This window comes from Boleophthalmus pectinirostris, unplaced genomic scaffold (genome assembly GCF_026225935.1).
Source record: "Boleophthalmus pectinirostris isolate CB_2022bp ecotype Guang Dong unplaced genomic scaffold, ASM2622593v1 HiC_scaffold_8, whole genome shotgun sequence".
Lineage (NCBI taxonomy): Eukaryota > Metazoa > Chordata > Actinopteri > Gobiiformes > Gobiidae > Boleophthalmus > Boleophthalmus pectinirostris.
The window spans coordinates 6,489,653-6,507,998 of NW_026571515.1; the positions used below are offsets into that span (position 1 = coordinate 6,489,653).

The following is an 18,346-nucleotide window of genomic DNA, read 5'->3' on the forward strand; positions in this document are numbered from 1 at the left end:
ACTCCACACAGAAAGGCCTGGGCGACCCGGGGATCGAACCCAGAACCTTCTTGCTGTGAAAGTGCTAGCCACTCAACCGTGCCACCAAGTGCACACAACACAAAAGGAAGAGAGCCACCAAAATAAGCAAAAAAGCAACAACTACAAAATGAATGAAACAAAACGCCACCCCAGGTCTGTTTTTGAAGAGGTAACGACATTTTAGCTCACGTTTTAAAGCTCACAAGAGTCAACTGTGTGCAATATTATAGGACCTTTAAACAAGCCTAGTTCAGAGCGTGCTTCTTCTCTATCCTCTCCTCCTTCCCCCCCCCCCCCTTCCTCGTCCTCTCCACCCTCTCCCCCTCCCTCTCCCCTCCCTCTTCTCCTCCCTCCTCTCCTTCCTCCTCTCCTCGTGCCTGCCTTCACCAAAAGAGAGAAAGAGAGAGAGAGAGAGAGAAAGCCTCATATGCACAGCTACTGCCCAAAACCTCCCACTCTACTCAGAGCTCTCACGCTGCTCCAACCTGCGGCACTTTTAGACAACAAAACGCATGATTTCAAAAACTAAAACAGGCTCATCATTTTAACTCAAGATCACTCCACTCATTGTTTTTCATTTTGGACATTTCACCAGATTTTTTTCCTAGCCTCAAATGTGGACTGTATAAGACTTTGCATTCATCTAATCTCATTCAAACTGGATCTAGACATTCATGGACAACACCATTTTCTGGGATTAATTTTCATGTGTTTTTGGTGAATTGTTTTGATCGTTTTTTCAGATTTTGGACTAAAACTCAAGACTGAAGATGGGGACTGGAGGTAGACTGGTTTTGTTACTGTGTTGGATCCAGGTGTGGAGTTGCGCCCAGGCGTGGAAAGCATCTCAACCCAGACTGCAGCTCACGTATTCAGGTAAGAAGCTCAAATATTCAGGGTGTGAGGGTCTGGTGGGTCTGGTTTGGAGTTGGATTACACCAGGTTTAGTCCTTGTTGTTGTTTAGATTCTTGTTAGTCCTCAGTAAATCCAGATTGAGTCCTGGTTTAGTACTGGTTTAGTGCTGGTTTAGTCTTGTTCCAGCCCACATGGTGCTAAAGCAGGTGATAAAATATGGTTTAGTTTTGGTTTATAACTGTTTAAACCTGATTTTTTTCTGGGTTCACTCGTGCTGGTTTGGTCCTGGTTTGTTCCTGGTTTAGACCTTTTCTAGTACTGATTAAGTCCTGATCTAGTCCTGGCATAGTACCAGGTTTTGTCCCAGTTTAATCCCAGTTCAGTTGTGGTGTGAATGGAACCTTTATTAGTCTTAAATCAGTCCAGATTTTGTCCTGGCCTAGTCCCGGTTTAGTCTTGGTTTAGTCCTAGTTTAGTGGTTTAGTCCTAGTTTAGTCCTAGTTTAGTGGTTTAATCCTAGTTTAGTCCTGTTTTAGTCCTGGTTTAGTCCTGTTTTAGTCCTGGTTTAGTCCTGTTTTAGTCCTGTTTTAGTCCTGGTTTAGTCCTAGTTTAGTCGTTTAGTCCTAGTTTAGTCCTAGTTTAGTCCTGGTTTAATCCTAGTTTAGTGGTTTAGTCCTAGTTTAGTCCTGGTTTAGTCCTAGTTTAGTCTTAGTTTAGTCCTGGTTTAGTCCTAGTTTAGTGGTTTAGTCCTAGTTTAGTCCTGGTTTAATCCTAGTTTAGTGGTTTAATCCTAGTTTAGTCCTGGTTTAGTCCTGTTTTAGTCCTGGTTTAGTCCTGTTTTAGTCCTGTTTTAGGCCTAGTCCTGGTTTAGTCCTAGTTTAGTCTTAGTTTAGTCCTGGTTTAGTCCTAGTTTAGTGGTTTAGTCCTAGTTTAGTCCTGGTTTAATCCTAGTTTAGTGGTTTAGTCCTAGTTTAGTCCTGGTTTAGTCCTAGTTTAGTCGTTTAGTCCTAGTTTAGTCCTGGTTTAGTCCTGTTTAGTCCTGTTTTATTCCTGGTTTAGTCCTGTTTTAGTGCAGTTTTATTTATGTATTTCTGCTTTATTGAAGTTGCTTTATTAGTAATATTTTTTGCTGAATCTACGAGCTGGATTTAGACTTATTTTAACATCTAGACAAAAATGATTGATTCACAGGAAGGAAATTACTTGGAAACAGTAGCTCTTATTAGACAATATAATAATAAACATTGAAAATAATTAAAGGTGCAGTATGTAACTTTTCGGTTGGGGGTCTGTCACCTGCTTGTTTCTATTGATATGTCATTGCTCTGCCTGGAATGTTCCACAGTGTGACATTAAACAGCTCCACCTTACATTTATTAGAATATTAGTGGTTTTATAGCTCAAAAATATAGAGAAAACCCAGCATTCTGACTGTGAGCGGGATTGCTTCTCCACAGATATGAGCTGTACAAAAAAAAGTTAGACAATGCATCTTTAAAGTGGCAAAAATGGTAACTAAGTAATTCATAGTAAGTAATAGTAACACATGTCAATTAAGGTACAAAATACAAGTTAATAAAACATATCTAAATATATCTATGCTGTATATAAGAGGTGGAATAAGGAGTTTAATGCTTTTTTTTTTTTTTTTTTTTTTTATAAATTTCAATATTTAACAAAACCAAAATTTAAAAAAATGACGAAAAAGAAACAAACAAACAAATAAATAAATATAAAATAATAAAGTACAGTAAGTAAGTTATTCATAGTAAGTAATAGTAACACGTGTCAAATAAGAATAAATATGTACTAAGTAGAATAAAATACAAGGTAATAAAACCTGCTGTATATAAGAGGTGGAATAAGAAATTTAATTTGCAATTTTTTTTTATTTTTTTTTTTTCCATTCATTTTATTTTAAAATTTAACAAAACAAAACTTGACAAAAAAACAAACAAACAAATAAATATAAAATTGTAAGTAATAGTAACACAAGAATATACAAGAATATATATTTTGTACAGTAAAATAAAAAAATTTAAAAAGTTAAAATATACCTAAATATATCTAGGGCTGTATATGTATATATATATGTTTATATATATTTATATTTGGGTTGGGAAAAAAAAAAAGATGTATGGATGGCTATAACTTAATTTTCTAACATTAGGTTGATCTCTAATAGTTTTTTTTTGTTTTTGCTTTTTTGTTTGTTTGTTTTTATGTGAACGACTGGCAGATAGATTGTGTGGTTGTGCTTTTATAATGTACAAAATAAAATAAAAACAAAATATACATATAGGGCTGTATACAGAAGGTGGGATAAGGAGTTTGCGCTGAATTTGAATTGTTGCGAGGATTGGTTTTATTTATATATTTTAATAGATTTTTAATATTTAACCATACAAAAATAGCACAAATTTACACAAAACTAATAAAAAAGATCAAATAAAACAGATCAAAACAAAACCACGCCCCTTCTCTCTCTCCACATGCTCTCACATTTATCATTGTTGCGGGGAGTTGGAGTGTTCTCTTGTGCGCGCGCCTCTTTTGTGAGCTAATTCTCCGTATTAGTATCGGTGTTAGTTGGAGTTAGCATTACTCATGTCGGCGCACTGGAGTCTTGCCTGTGGTGGTTCAGCCTGGTGCCTGGTGCATATTGTAGTGTGGTGTTGTCACATCGAGCTGCTGCTGCTAACAGTCTCTTCTCACCTCTGTCACACATCCAGCCTCTTCTCACTTCTTCTGGCTGCTCTGTACCCATGTTTTATTATAGAACGTATTATTATTCAATGTCAGCTGAGTTTTCTTGCTACTTTTTTAACTAAATTCAGGGTGACCAGACGTTCCTATTTACCCGGGACAGTTCCAGTTTTGAGCCCTGTGTCCCCCGTCACAGCAGATTTATCCAAAACCACTGATTTGTCCCAGTTTTATACAAGAAATGTCCCAGATGTCCCTGTTTTTGACCAATCTGATCTAAACCAGGACTAAACTAAGACAAAACAAGGACTACATCAGTTCTAAACCAGGACTAAAACAGACGACTATCACAATTTTGGACTAATCTGATCCCCACCAGCAGAAAAGAGGAGTCTAAATTGGTATTTGTTTTGCCAAAATACATAAAACTGTCTTTGTTAATGACCATAATCCAAAAAAAATCTGTGATAGAAGTCCCTCAAATTATGACTGACACAAAAAAGCACAATCTTACACCCTCTTTTCACAGTTTTATTTATACCAGCCGCCCAACCCGGGTGTGTCCCAGTTAAGAATTTTAAAATCTGGTCACCCTAACCAAATTATATATTTCAATACTTTTGGAACTGCCCACAAATTGGAGTTATTCACAGTAATTTAAAGGTTCTATATTACACAAAATTGACTCTTGTGAGCTTTAAATCACGTTGTAATGTTGTTACCTCCTCAAAAACAGACCCGGAGTTGTGTTTTGTTTCATTCACACATGTCTGAGTAATCCTGCTTTATTAATCTGCTGAATCTCCAATGCTCAAAATGCTCTGCAAAGTGGTAGTTTTCAAGTTAACACCTGCCTTTTACCTTTTTGTTCAGTAGAGATCAGTGTTGGGGAGTAACAGATTACATGTACTGGAGTTATGTAATCAGAGTACAAATTATGAGTAACTGTATTCAGTTACAGTTACTGTTTCAATGAGAGGTAACTGGATTACAGTTACTTTGTTGAAGTAAATGGATTACACGGTGATATGTTCCTGTTTCCACATTTGGGGCTATATCCCTTTTTTTTTTCTCTGTAATTCCACTCATTGCCGGACACTAAACCAGGTCTAAACCAGGTCTAAACCAGGACTAAACCAGGACTAAACCAGGTCTAAACCAGGACTAAACCAGGACTAAACAAGGACTAAACCAGGACTAAACCAGGACTAAACCAGGACTAAACCAAGGACTAAACAGGACTAAACAAGACTAAACAAGGACTAAACCAGGGACTAAACCAGGTCTAAACCAGGGTCTAAACCAGGACTAAACCAGGACTAAACCAGGACTAAACCAGGACTAAACCAGGTCTAAACCAGGACTAAACCAGGACTAAACTAAACCAAGGACTAAACACTAAACCAGGACTAAACCAGGACTAAAACAAGGACTAAACCAGGACTAAACCAGGAAACAGGACTAAACAAGGACTAAACCAGGACTAAAACCAGGACTAAAACAGGACTAAACAAGGACTAAACAGGACTAAACCAGGTCTAAAACCAGGTCTAAACCAGGTCTAAACCAGGACTAAACAAGGACTTAAACCAGGACTAAACCAGGTCTAAAACAGGATTTAAACCAGGACTAAACCAGGTCTAAAAACAGGATTTAACAGGACTAAACCAGGTCTAAAACAGGATTTAACAGGACTAAACCAGGTCTAAAACAGGATTTAACAGGACTAAATCATGCTGCGCCGACCGTGTCTCCTCCTCTTCTATCAATAATATTTTTAAAGACTCTGCCTTTTTATTTTCTTTTATCAGACAAAACATCTAATGTGAAGATTTCCTCGTCTTTGTTTCTCTACAACAAACCAAGTAATCCAAAGTATTCAGATTACATTACTCACTTTAAGTAATTTAATGGATTACATTACAAACTACATTTTGGTGTATGTAATCTGTAATCTGTAGGGGATTACATTTTAAAAGTAACACTCCCAACACTGGTAGAGATTGACAATTGCAGGGCTGAAATGATCCAAATGGTTCTAGTGAAGGTGTCTAGAGTTTAAAACAACACAGATCAGAAATAAAAAATAGTGTAAGATGGGCCCTTTAAATCAAAATTTAAATCACAATATTCAAAAAGTGATTTGCTTAGAATGAAGGTCGGTCCTCAGCGCACCTATAATGCAGATAACAAATTGATTCAATGAAAGTAATTGACATGTAAAGTGGAAAATAAAGCGAGGACAGAGGTATGTGTGCATCCAACGGACGACTTCACAGACTTGAAAGTTAACGGCGATAACCTTTATGACTTGATTAAACTGCTTTCGTAAACTATTAAAGCAATACTCATGATTGTAACTGAAATCTGATTAACTGCACAGCCCGAGGTGAACCGTCTTGCCTAAGGACACAACAGCAGATTGCGCTATCTCTACAATCATATCTTATGCAACAGCAAAAACTACATTAGACTACTGTATCTCTTGAGTGATATTAAACTGCAATACCGGCTATGTCAGTACAAGAAAATGTTATTACGCTTGCCAAACCATTGCTAAAGATATATACAAGAGATATTCCATCGGTTTATTTTAGAGACGCTTTAGTAATTTATAGTCTGAGTGACTTTAATTAGCCAAATTGGAAGCACTGAACTTCAACTTTCACCTTTTAACCAGCTTATTACATTTTCATATCAGTTCAAATTCCCCAAAACAATGCTCTTCTTCTCTGCTCCTCCGGATTTAACAGGTAGTATTGGCAATGGGTTATGCAAACACACAGTATCAGCAGAGATTTTTGAAATAGTTCTCATTTATTACAACATTTTTCTAGTTTTATATTTCCAAATACAATAAATTTGTCATTCTTGTGTGCTGTTTTTGCTTATTGACACTAGGGGTGTTAAAAGTATCAGAAATGAGATACTAATGGAGGCTAAAACTAGATATATATTATAAAACTGGATATTTATTTGAGCAGGTATCAATACAGGACAGAAATGAACCTTTCCTGAGTCGCTTTAGAATGATCTTGAGCTGTATCAGAACAAGTATAAGAGCGCAAAGACTAGTACTGTATTTTTTGGACTATAAGTTGCACTTTTTTTATGGTTTGGGTGTTTCCTGCGACTTATACTCCGGTGGGACTTATATATTCAAATTTTCACACTGAAGCCTCGAGAGGGCGCTCTAGTCTTGTGTGTCAGTATCTGCCGCTCCTGTTACTCATGTACCACTGTCACTTGGCTTTACTGCGCATGTCTCCTGCAGAAAGAGCCTCTGTCCTGTCTGTGTTATGTCAGTCGATTGCACCATTACGTCTGTACCACAAAAATGTTTTAATTTGAACAAACTTATAAAGACGACTGAGAAGACTGAACACAAATGCACCCAAAAAGAAAATTACAAGCTGCAAGTAGTGAAATACGTGGCCGAAAACTGTAATCGAGCAGCAGAAAGAAAGTTTAGAGTGTACGAGAAATGAGAAAGGTGTGCCACGCTACTTTCCTCGACGTCATTAGATAGATCGACAAAGCCTGGACTTCAGTGACAACCGAAACCATCCTGTCGGGATTAAGAAAGACCAGAATAATTCTGATTGGAACTGATGCTGAGCAGAAGAGGAAGCGGTGTTGCATTTACCGCCAGAGGTCGCCGAGTTGCTCAGAAGAGGATAAAGAATTCAGTGGATTTAGTGATTTGGAGTGAGATGGAGAATTTGGTAAACTTGTTCTGTTCTGTTGTTTATGCTTCTATTGTTATTACTAGAACTTGACTTTACACAGTAATAAAATTCCCCCAAAAAGTGTGACAAATGTATGTTTTTAACCTTTCAAGATGAAATTTCAGTTCCTGGTTAATGCATTTCCCTTAAAAAGTGCGACTCATAGTCCGGTGTGACTTATATATGTTTTTTAAATTCTTCATTACGCATGTTTTGGCTGGTGTGACTTATACTCCGGAGTGACTTATAGTCCGAAAAATACGGTATACGCCCATGGATCACTATGGAACTGGACCACTGAGGAATTACACAGATATAAGACCACATGATAATATAAAAAAAGTCCTATTTTTTACACAATTTTGAGAGTTGGAGATGTAGACTAAAAAAACAGGATGACTCAAACACAACTGGTGATTAGGTAACAACATTATAACATGACAAAAATTTCCCAAGAGTAAATTTTGCACAATATAGGACCTTTTAATGTTGAAAATCACATTCACATTGTCTTAAGTGATGTTTATTTATTTATTTATTTATTATCACCGTGGTATCGGAGTCGCTGTTAAGTCTTGAATCTGTTCCTTAGGATTGAGTTTGAAATTCAGCTATTAGTATGTCTCCCGTACACGACTAAATCAGTAAACACACCCCCGCTCCCTACCTCGTCCTTTTTAATCTAAACCCTTATTACCTTTATCATGCTGTCTCCTCTTGCGCCTAAACGCGGCCGTCCCAGAATCATAATTGAAAATCTAACTGAATTCGGCGCCGTGATTGGCTGAATGCGACTTGTCAACTTTGATGGATGGACCCAAACTATTTCTCTATTAATCTATCACAGGCCGCTGGACAGATTAAACAGAGTGGACATGTGTCTTTGTCCTCGGGGTGTGTCTCAGATCCAGGAGACAGGAGGACCCCCCCCGATCCCCCCGGGACTGAGGCAGATATAATGAGATATAGTTATAATCACGGGAGCAGGTCCAGATGGAGAATTACTGGTGATGGATCGGTTCTGACTGGACACTGGCTCAGGTTCAGGAAGGAGGATGTGGCCAAGAATTGAGACTAGAATTAACTGAATGATACTATTAAGTGAGTTTGTGCAGGTTTGGGCTCAAATGTGTTAATAAAAAGGCTGGTGATACTCGAAAATCTGTGTTAATCCTGTATATTTGAAGGGTCGTATAATGTGAAATTTTCTTGTCGTCTTGCGAGTGAATCCGTGTATCATTCGTTCATTTGTTTTTCAGTATAAACCAAAAATAAGAAAACGAAATAAACAACAATTTTCTTCATTATTTGTCTCCAAAATCAAAATGGAAAAATGGATAATGATTTGTTTTTTCAGTTTTTGATTTTGTGTTTAAATGAATAATGGAAAAAAATCGATAACAGCCGTTTCCCGTTTCCGTGATGCCGGACTTTTGCGCCGCATACGGACTAAACCAGGTCCAAATAGATCGGAACCAGACCGGGACCGAGACCAGGACTTAGACCGGGACCAGACCAGGACCATGCCAGGACCTTGCCCTGAATCAGAGCGGGACTGAGACCGGGACAAAGACCAGGACTGAAAATGGTTTAGTCCTGGTTTAGTTCTGGTTTAGTCCTGGTTTAGTTCTGGTTTTGTCCTGGTTTAGTCCTGGTTTAGTTCTGGTTTAGTTCTGGTTTCTGGTTTAGTTCTGGTTTAGTCCTGGTTTAGTTCTGGTTTAGTCCTGGTTTAGTTCTGGTTTAGTTCTGGTTTAGTCCTGGTTTAGTTCTGGTTTAGTTCTGGTTTAGTTCTGGTTTTAGTCCTGGTTTAGTTCTGGTTTAGTCTGGTTTAGTCCTGGTTTAGTCCTGGTTTAGTCCTGGTTTAGTTCTGGTTTAGTCCTGGTTTAGTTCTGGTTTAGTCCTGGTTTAGTCCTGGTTTAGTTCTGGTTTAGTCCTGGTTTTGTCCTGGTTTAGTCTCTGGTTTAGTCTGGTTTAGTCCTGGTTTAGTTCTGGTTTAGTCCTGGTTTTCCTGGTTTAGTCCTGGTTTAGTTCTGGTTTAGTCCTGGTTTAGTTCTGGTTTAGTCTGGTTTAGTTCTGGTTTAGTTCCTGGTTTTAGTCCTGGTTTAGTCCTGGTTTAGTCCTGGTTTAGTTCTGGTTTAGTCCTGGTTTAGTCCTGGTTTAGTTCTGGTTTAGTCCTGGTTTTGTCCTGGTTTAGTCCTGGTTTAGTTCTGGTTTAGTTCTGGTTTAGTCCTGTTTAGTTCTGGTTTAGTTCTGGTTTAGTTCTGGTTTAGTCCTGGTTTTGTCCTGGTTTAGTTCTGGTTTAGTCCTGGTTTAGTCCTGGTTTAGTCCTGGTTTAGTTTTGGTTTAGTCCTGGTTTAGTTCTGGTTTAGTTTTGGTTTAGTCCTGGTTTAGTCTGGTTTAGTCCTGGTTTAGTTCTGGTTTAGTCCTGGTTTAGTCTGGTTTAGTCCTGGTTTAGTCCTGGTTTAGTCCTGGTTTAGTTCCTGGTTTAGTCCTGGTTTAGTCCTGGTTTAGTCCTGGTTTAGTTCTGGTTTAGTTCTGGTTTAGTTTAGTCTGGTTTAGTTCTGGTTTTGTCCTGGTTTATTCTGTTTTTCTGGTTTAGTCCTGGTTTAGTCTGGTTTAGTCCTGTTTAGTCTGTTTAGTTCTGGTTTAGTTCTGGTTTAGTTCTGGTTTTTGTCATGGTTTAGTTCTGGTTTAGTCCTGGTTTAGTTCTGGTTTAGTTCTGGTTTAGTCCTGGTTTAGTCCTGGTTCAGTCCGTATGCGGTGCAGAAGTCCGGCATCGCAGTTTAAGTCACGGAAACGGGAAACGGCCGTTAACCGTTTTTTCCAGTATTCATTTAAACACAAAATAAAAAACAGAAAAAACTAATCGTTATCTGTTTTTTCATTTTGGTTTTGGAGACAAATAAAGAAAAAATAGTTTTGTTTTTTTTCGTTTTCTTATTTTTGGTTTTATATTGAAAAAACGAATGAACGAATGATACATGGATTTAAGTGAATTCATTTATTTAGATTTTTTTATCAATTTTCATAGAATCTCTTAAAATAGGTTTATATGTTTAAATACATAGCCTCTAGAATTAACAAAATAAGTAGAGTAGAGTAGAGTGTACTGTACATCTGCCCTGCGGCTGACATAGAAACACGGGTAATGTTCTTGTATTAACTGCTGTGAGTACTTACCTTGCACAGCCACAGATGTGTTTATAAACTCATGAGAATCCACCTTGAACTTCTCCTGCTGCTACTTTTGAGCCATAGACTGTATATATGAATGGACAGAGTTAACGCACGAGCCGCCGCGTGCCAAATAGGAAGTTCGCCAGGAGGTTCTTCCGGCTTCTTCTGACCCTGGCTCCAGTTGACTTACACTGGGATCTTTTCGCCCCCTCTCTCTGTAACTGCCGCTGTGAGCCTCGTCGTTTTGGTCTTAAAATGTTCGTATTAACCCGCTCTACGTGGTCCTGAATTTTTACCTGGTCCCCGATGGGTTGACCAAGTTTTGTATTTGCCCTGTGTCTGTGTGTCTGTCTGTGTGTCTGTGTGTGTGACCACCCGCGATAACTCCGCCATTTATGGACCGATTGTCACCAAATTTGGGTACGTGGGTCAAGTATGGAGTAAGAAAGCTGTCAAAAATATTCGTGCGCACAGAATAGAAATCCGTGCATATTTGTCGTAACTTTTCAATTCGTATTCTGATGGATAAAATACACACAATATATTTTATGTACGACTGGACTCATTTGAGAGTTTACAAATATTTATTTATATATATTTATATTATTTGTGCGCAACTACAGCCAAATATGCACGGATTTCTATTTTATGCGCACAAATATTTTTGACAGCTTTCTTACTCCATAGTCAAGCCCCTGTGCTCGATGGCGCAAAAAAAAAAAAAGAAGTTTGGTGACAATCCGAGGTCATTTGAGGTCACACGGGTCAATTGAAATGTCACGCCATTATAAAGGACAGGCAATTTCGGCAATTTCTGAACCATCTGCGGACTAAAATATTCACTCAATCATCACACAAGTTGGCACACACATAACCGGAGTATGGGCTGGGCTCCTCATAAGCTGCTTCCATGGTGATGAACTACCCCCACCGATGCCTCACGGGGGACCAGGTATCTCTGATTGCGCTTGTTTTTTCACTATTTTCTCTGTCCAAAAAATCCTATTCCATTCCTAATCCACTGAGCCTGGCTTCAGATTCGCTCCTGTAAACGTGAGCATCGCGAGCCTCGTTTGAGCGGCGCTGAACCTATAGGTGACGTCACACTCGCTTCGTCCTCTTCTTTTATACGGTCTCCGGTTTAAGCTCAAATCCACATATGGATCGAACCCTTTGGACCTATCACAGGGCAGCACTGAGGCTTCAGCAGAAACCAAACGCGAAGAGATGCCGATGGACAGACAAAAAGAAAACAGTCGATTACAGTTTTAATTGAAATCAAAGCAGTGCTCGTCTTTCAAACAGCGGAAGTTTTTTACGTCTTCATTCCCATCATGTGCCGTTATTTCTGGCTTTCTTGCAAGTTAGAAAGCCAGGAGTAAAGTTGTTTCATAATAATTTTCTTTAACTATAACTATATACACTAAGTTGGAACTGACATGTGACATATTTATGGTATTTATGGCATATTTTCTTATTTCCATGGTGATTTTTTTTAGTGCTCATTAGAACCGGAAAACATGTCAATTAACATCTTCACTAAAGCAGATGCCATATCCAAGGACCTACTCGTACAAAAGCATCTAAAGTAACGTGAATATATAATTGAAGACCACACCGTGTCTTATATCTTGCACTTACCCTCTTATCCTCCACAAAATGCTCCTAGAAAGTGGCCATGTTGTCCCAGATTCTATTTATTCACCATTATCACAAACTGCCAACAATTCATTTTAATAGAACCATCTGGAGCATTATTCCCCTGCATTATTTAAGCCAGTAAACAACTTCAGTCCACAAAGCGAGTGTGTGGTACAACAGCAGATAACATCAGTCAGGGCATTAATGAGAGGAAATCACTCACCATTAGTCCCATCATTACTGCTATTACTGCTGCTGCTCGAATCTACGGTTAGGGGTCTGCTGGCTGTGTACAGGGCAGGTCTGTTTGGATAATGTGGTGATAATAGGAGCACCCAGGCTTAGAGGTAATCGCTGTGTTTTGTAAATGTTTAAAGATGGTGCTTTGTGCCAACTCCACAAGTGCTGCCCGGTTGGTGGTAAGTTGGTGGTATTTTTATTACACAACATTATGAAACAACATTATAACACAGATTAGAAAAAGGTTAGAAAATAGGTATTATTTTGTATTTATCTACAGTTTAAAGATTCACAGCTTAACTTTTCTTGTACGGGCGTCCACTACCTTCTCGTCTCCGTGGATATGTTATCGATTTACCTGATATGATCCACAAAAACATACATTCCTGCTTTTAGATGGCTCGCCTTTCCACAGATCTAACCTGTAAAACGTGGCATCTGAAGGCGCCACTTGCTTATTTACATTTTAGATAAATAATGCCATATTTGACTCTTTACTGTTACCGTATTTTTCGAACTATAAGACGCTCCGGAGTATAGGCGAGTTTCATTGGTGACAAAAGCGCGTGTTGCATGCTGGGAATTATTTTGGTTGGCAGCAAGAAACACTAATTCAACATGACGGACGGAGCGAGAAAGCACGTAAATTATCCACTTTAACGGCAGAGGACCGAAGACAATTTGACCAGAAATTGGTCATAAGCATCGACGGACGCCAAATCACCCTTTTCAACCCCGACAAAAGGTGGACCAAACCAAATTTCTGGTCAGAATCGCCAACTACCTGGACAAATATTCACTTCGGCGATATCCACAATGACTTGGTGGAAACTCCTGGGCCATTCACAGCAGAAAAGATGAAAACCTCCAAGAGTCTCGATGTGTTGTTGAACTTGTTGGAGTCCACGGTTTGTTAGGATCTTCTACGTTTGCTCTGCGGATGTTTGAAAGCCGTTTAATTCACCGTTAGCGGTTCTTTTCACTCAGAATACGAAAAAGACATTTTCCTTCTTCCGTGCTTCTATTTGTGCATCCGATAATGCAGCAGGAATTTACTATTAGCAGGGATAAATACACGAGGTTACGCACTGTGTTTGACCGCTACCGTGTTTCTTGCCTCCGAGCAAAATATTTCCCAGCATGCAACGCGGGCTTTTAATAACAATGACGTCAGCTGAAACTCGCTTGTAAATCACACCAGCCAAAAAATGTGTAATGAAGAAGAAAAAAACATGTATAAGTCACACAGCACTATAAGTTGCACTTTTTGGGGGAAATGTATTTCGTAAAATCAGAGAAAAGCAACCGACATTTCATCTTAAAAGGCAAGTTACAGTAATAACAACAGAACAGAGAACAACAGACTGTTAACGTCACATATGAACAGTTCTTCAGATAAACTATAACATAAACAATATAGCAGAACAAGTTTACCAAACTCTCCATCTCACTCCAAATCGCTAAATCCATTAAATTCTTCATCCTCGGTGTCACTTCTGAGCAACGGAGCGCCGATTCCTCTTCTGTGTAGCTGTCGACAGACTCACTTCCAGTTAGAATTATTTCGGCCTTTCTGAATCCCGACAGGATGGTTTCCGTGGTCAGTGAAGTCCAGGCTTTGTTGATGTATCCAGTGACTTCCAGGAAAGTTGCACTGCGGACCCTCCCAGTTACTGTGAAGCTGTGTTCTCCATTCCCGCTTTCCGTCAGTCCCTCACAAGTTTCTCGCTCACTCCAAACTTTCTTTCTGTGGCTCAATTACCGTTTTTGGCTGCATATTTCACTACCTGCAGCAGGACAGCGGCTTTTTCTGCAGGAGACATGCGCAGAAAACTGGCACACAAACCTACAGCGCCCTCTCACGGCTGTCAGTCTAAACATATTACTATATAAGTCACACTGGAGTATAAGTCGCACGAAACACCCAAACCATGAAAAAAGTGCAACTTATAGTCAGAAAAATATAGTAGTTATAATTGACAGGTTAGAGCCCTTGATGTTTGTAACTCTAGACATTTTTTTTTAAAGTTGATTGTAAAATAAGGTTTCATCCACTAATTTTACTGTAGAAGAGTGGTTGTCTTGTCTCCTCCTCGCTGTATGGTGGTTGTGGGTTAGACTCCTGATCTCTCTGAGCGGTGTGTGCATGACTTATTTATGTTACCGCGGCAGAGTGGTTAGCTTATGTCCTATACGCTCTATTCACGCTGACATCACAAACCAGGAAAACGTTTAGAAACATGCGATGACAACTTTCGGTGTAGTTCCCGACGCTGGGCTCGCCGACCGACTGTGATAAAACCCACTGAAGTAAATGTGATCAGCAGTAAAATAAAGACTGTGTACAGATGTGCTGTTTGGAATCATCTTGAATTTGGCGCCTCATCTCTTCTAATCGCATGTACCCAGTGAGCTCGGAGTTGTGCGTCAGTGGGGAAATGATAAAAACTGAGGTATGGTTGTAATTGTTGATTAGTCGAACATAACGGAACTCTACAATGACCAGTGTTGGGAAGATTACTTTTAAAATGTATTCCCCTACAAATTACAGATTACATACCCCAAAATGTAGTTTGTAACGTAGTCCATTAAATTACTTAAAGTGAGTAACGTAATCTGAATACTTTGGATTACTTGATTTGCTGTAGAGAAGCAAAGACGAGGAAATCTTCACATAAGAAGTTTTGTCTGCTGAAAGAAAATAAAAAGCCCAGACTTTACTTAACCGTATTAAAAATATTATTGATAGAATGGTTTCATCCTGTTAAATCCTGTTTTAGTCCTGGTTTAGATCTAGTTTAGTCCTGGTTTAGATCTAGTTTAGGCCTGGTTTAGATCTAGTTTAGACCTGGTTTAGATCTAGTTTAGACCTGGTTTAGATCTAGTTTAGACTTGGTTTTAGCCCCAATTTAGACCTGGTTTTAGACCTGGTTTAGACCTGGTTTTAGTCCTGATTTAGTCCTGGTTTAGACCTGGTTTAGATCTAGGTTAGACCTGGTTTTAGTCCTGGTTTAGACCTGGGTTCAGTCCTGGTTCAGTCCTGATTTAGGCCTGGTTTAGTCTTAGTTTTAGTCTTGGTTTAGTGTCCGCCAAAGAGTGGAATTACTTAAAAAAAAAAAAAAAAAAAAAAAAGGGATATAGCCCAAAATGTAAAAACTGGAAAATACCGCCATGTAATCCATTTATTTCAACAAAGTAACTGTAATCCAATTACGACATTTACAATTACGTAACTCTGGTACATGTAATCTGTTACTCCCCAACACTGACAATGACATGTAGATGAAGAAAACTGGGACATTTTCTCATTTTTCCTAGATTTTATCAGACTTACTACTGCAAACAGAGCCCGCGAAAGTTATCGCATATTTCCAAACGTCTTCCTGATATAATATTTGCACTTTTTAGCAGATCAGCTGTTGGTCTTAAATCTCCAGCAGAGGCTGATATTTAGTTTGGCCCAACCAGCAGCATAAATATATGCTTAACGCTTTATTTGAACACTTAAATCCAAAGAGGGTACTGCAAAAACCTGACTATACTGCCTTTTCTATCTAGTTTGTGGTAAAATAATGTTGTGGATGATTTCTCCAAGGCAAATGGTCAAAATGAGCCGCACTATAAGCCCAAAAATATCTTAAAAATATCGGCATTGGCTATGAAAAAAAAAAAAACGTCCTTATTGATCTTTGAATTCACAACAAAAAACCACAACTTCCTAACTGATCTTTCTCAATAAGGAAGTTGTGGGTTAGACTCCTGACCTCTTCTCGTGGTACTGTAGCAGAGTGGTTAGTCTGTCTCCTGCCTTCAAGAGTTTTGTCACCTGGTCAGTCACGACTTGTCAACATAATGCAAAGTACATATGTAACCACTATATATAGAAAAAACACAAAATGCACAGTGAGTGAGTTTCGGTGTAAAATGTGCTGAGCGGAGGTAGTGACACAGAGGTCCTGCTGACAGAGGCATTAGCTCATTTCTGTGGAAAAAAAACATATTCAGGTCTAAAAATACTATACTATACTATACAGCTGGTCACACGTATAGAGGAAGTGACGTGTGCAAAAGGTCATGAACAATTTCTAGAGGATTTGGGATATTTTGGTGTTTGTTTTATTGCGTCATATGGCCGATATTATACATATTTAAAGGGGTTCAAATCTTAAAAGCGCACTATGTAACTTTTTTCACCTGCTTGTTTCTATGGATATGTCATTGCTCTGCCTCGAATGTTCCACAGTATGGCATTAAACAGCTCGACTTTACACTTATTAAATCACAGGTGGTTTTATAGCTCAAAAATACCAAATAGAAAAACAGGCATTCGGACTGTGAGCGGGGTCGCCTCTCCACAGATCTGACCTGTAACTTGGTCTGGTTTGGTCTCCATGAAGATAGAAAGGTTTAATGCCACACTGTGAAACATTCCAGATAAAGCAAAAACATCTACATCGAGAAAAGCATTTGACGAACCCTTTATCATAATACTTTACATTTTATTTTGTTTTTACATATTCGAAGGCTGAGTTCAGACTGCAGCCTGAAGTGACCCAAATCAGATTTTTTGGCCCCTATGTGACCTGTATCTGATCTTTTAATGACAGTCTGAACAACACAGATGTGATTTTTTCAAATGTGACCCAGGACACTTGGATATGTGCTGCTGAAACCGATACATATCTGATCTTTTGACATGCGACTTCAGTCTGAACGGTCAAAGCGCATTCATCCACCTACACGTTATCAACAAGCCACAAACGTCACTATTCTGCGCTGAAGTAGGCGAAAATTGTTAACGAACTCCGTGTCACTGAAGCGAAGCACATCACCACTCACCACTCTTGGCTCCGTCTCCACATCCACACGTTCCTTTCAACGGACGTCGCTGCCGCTGCCCCACAAAACACCACGACCAAAAACCTCGTCCTTCTCCTTCTCAATCTCCTCCTTAAAACAAGTAAGTTGTTCATGTTCTGGCTCCGGTACGAGAGGAACTTTAAAATCTCCAGGTGCTCGATGCTCGCGTCCATGTTTGGACAACTTCCGTAAACACGGATCACGCTCACTGCGGTTGACGTCGTCGTGTCTCCAGTGCACATGTGGGACACTTTCGGGCCTTTTAACATTCACACTGGAGTCACATACAAGTCGCATTTAAATGGAAATGTGAACGACCTCGCAAAAACATCGGATTTCACAAAAAAATCATAATTGAGCATTAAGTCCTGCAGTCTGAACATAGCCAAAATGATTACGGTGTATTTAAATATAAATTTCTTGAACATCAACAACACAGATGTTTAATTATTGCTATTTAAAACAAAAAAGACTAAAATTTTTTCCTCCAAATTTGGAACACAGCTCCAAACCACACACAACTTTTCTGGTGAAGGGTTCGCCACCTACTTGTCTTCATGGAAATGTTATTGCTTTGTTTGGTTGTTTGTTCCATAACACAAACATATCCATCCATTATTTATTCATTACTAGGGATGTAACGATATCCAAATCTCTCTGTACAATATTATCATGATATACATCTCATGGTACGATATTTATTGCGATATTTTGGAGAGGCTGATATAATTGTAGATAGGACACTTTTTTGCTTTTAAAATACCCTGACAAGATTTTAATGTGAATTATTTCTGTCATAATCCCAAGAATTCAAGTAAAAACATATTTCTTCATGCTGTCTGTGCTGAAATGAATCATGGGATATGTAGTTCCTGGTGTTTATTAGCTATTGGTTCTATAAAACAATGTATTTAAGCAAAGTATTTTGTAATTCGATATATATTGTGACGCTCCACGATATTATTGTAAAACCTTTGACGATACGGTATCACGATATTTCGATTATTGTTACATCCCTGTTCATTACTAGTGTTTCTGTTGCTCAAATTGCTTCTGTGAATAGGGGCGACTCTCCACAGATCTGGACTGTAATGTAGCGTAGTGCTGTAAACTGTTC

At 38.8% G+C, this 18,346-nt stretch overlaps 1 protein-coding gene across 1 annotated transcript in view; it reads left to right on the top strand.

Moving 5' to 3' along the window:
• Window positions 1–448: 448 nt before the first annotated feature.
• The window catches only part of sema3h (sema domain, immunoglobulin domain (Ig), short basic domain, secreted, (semaphorin) 3H), a 188,928-nt gene continuing 171,030 nt past the window's right edge, over window positions 449–18,346 (top strand). The window contains exon 1 of the mRNA XM_020929434.2: window positions 449–897. Within this exon, the coding sequence (XP_020785093.1) occupies window positions 792–897 (106 nt within the window). The 5' untranslated portion in view covers window positions 449–791. The remainder of the gene's footprint in view (window positions 898–18,346) is intronic.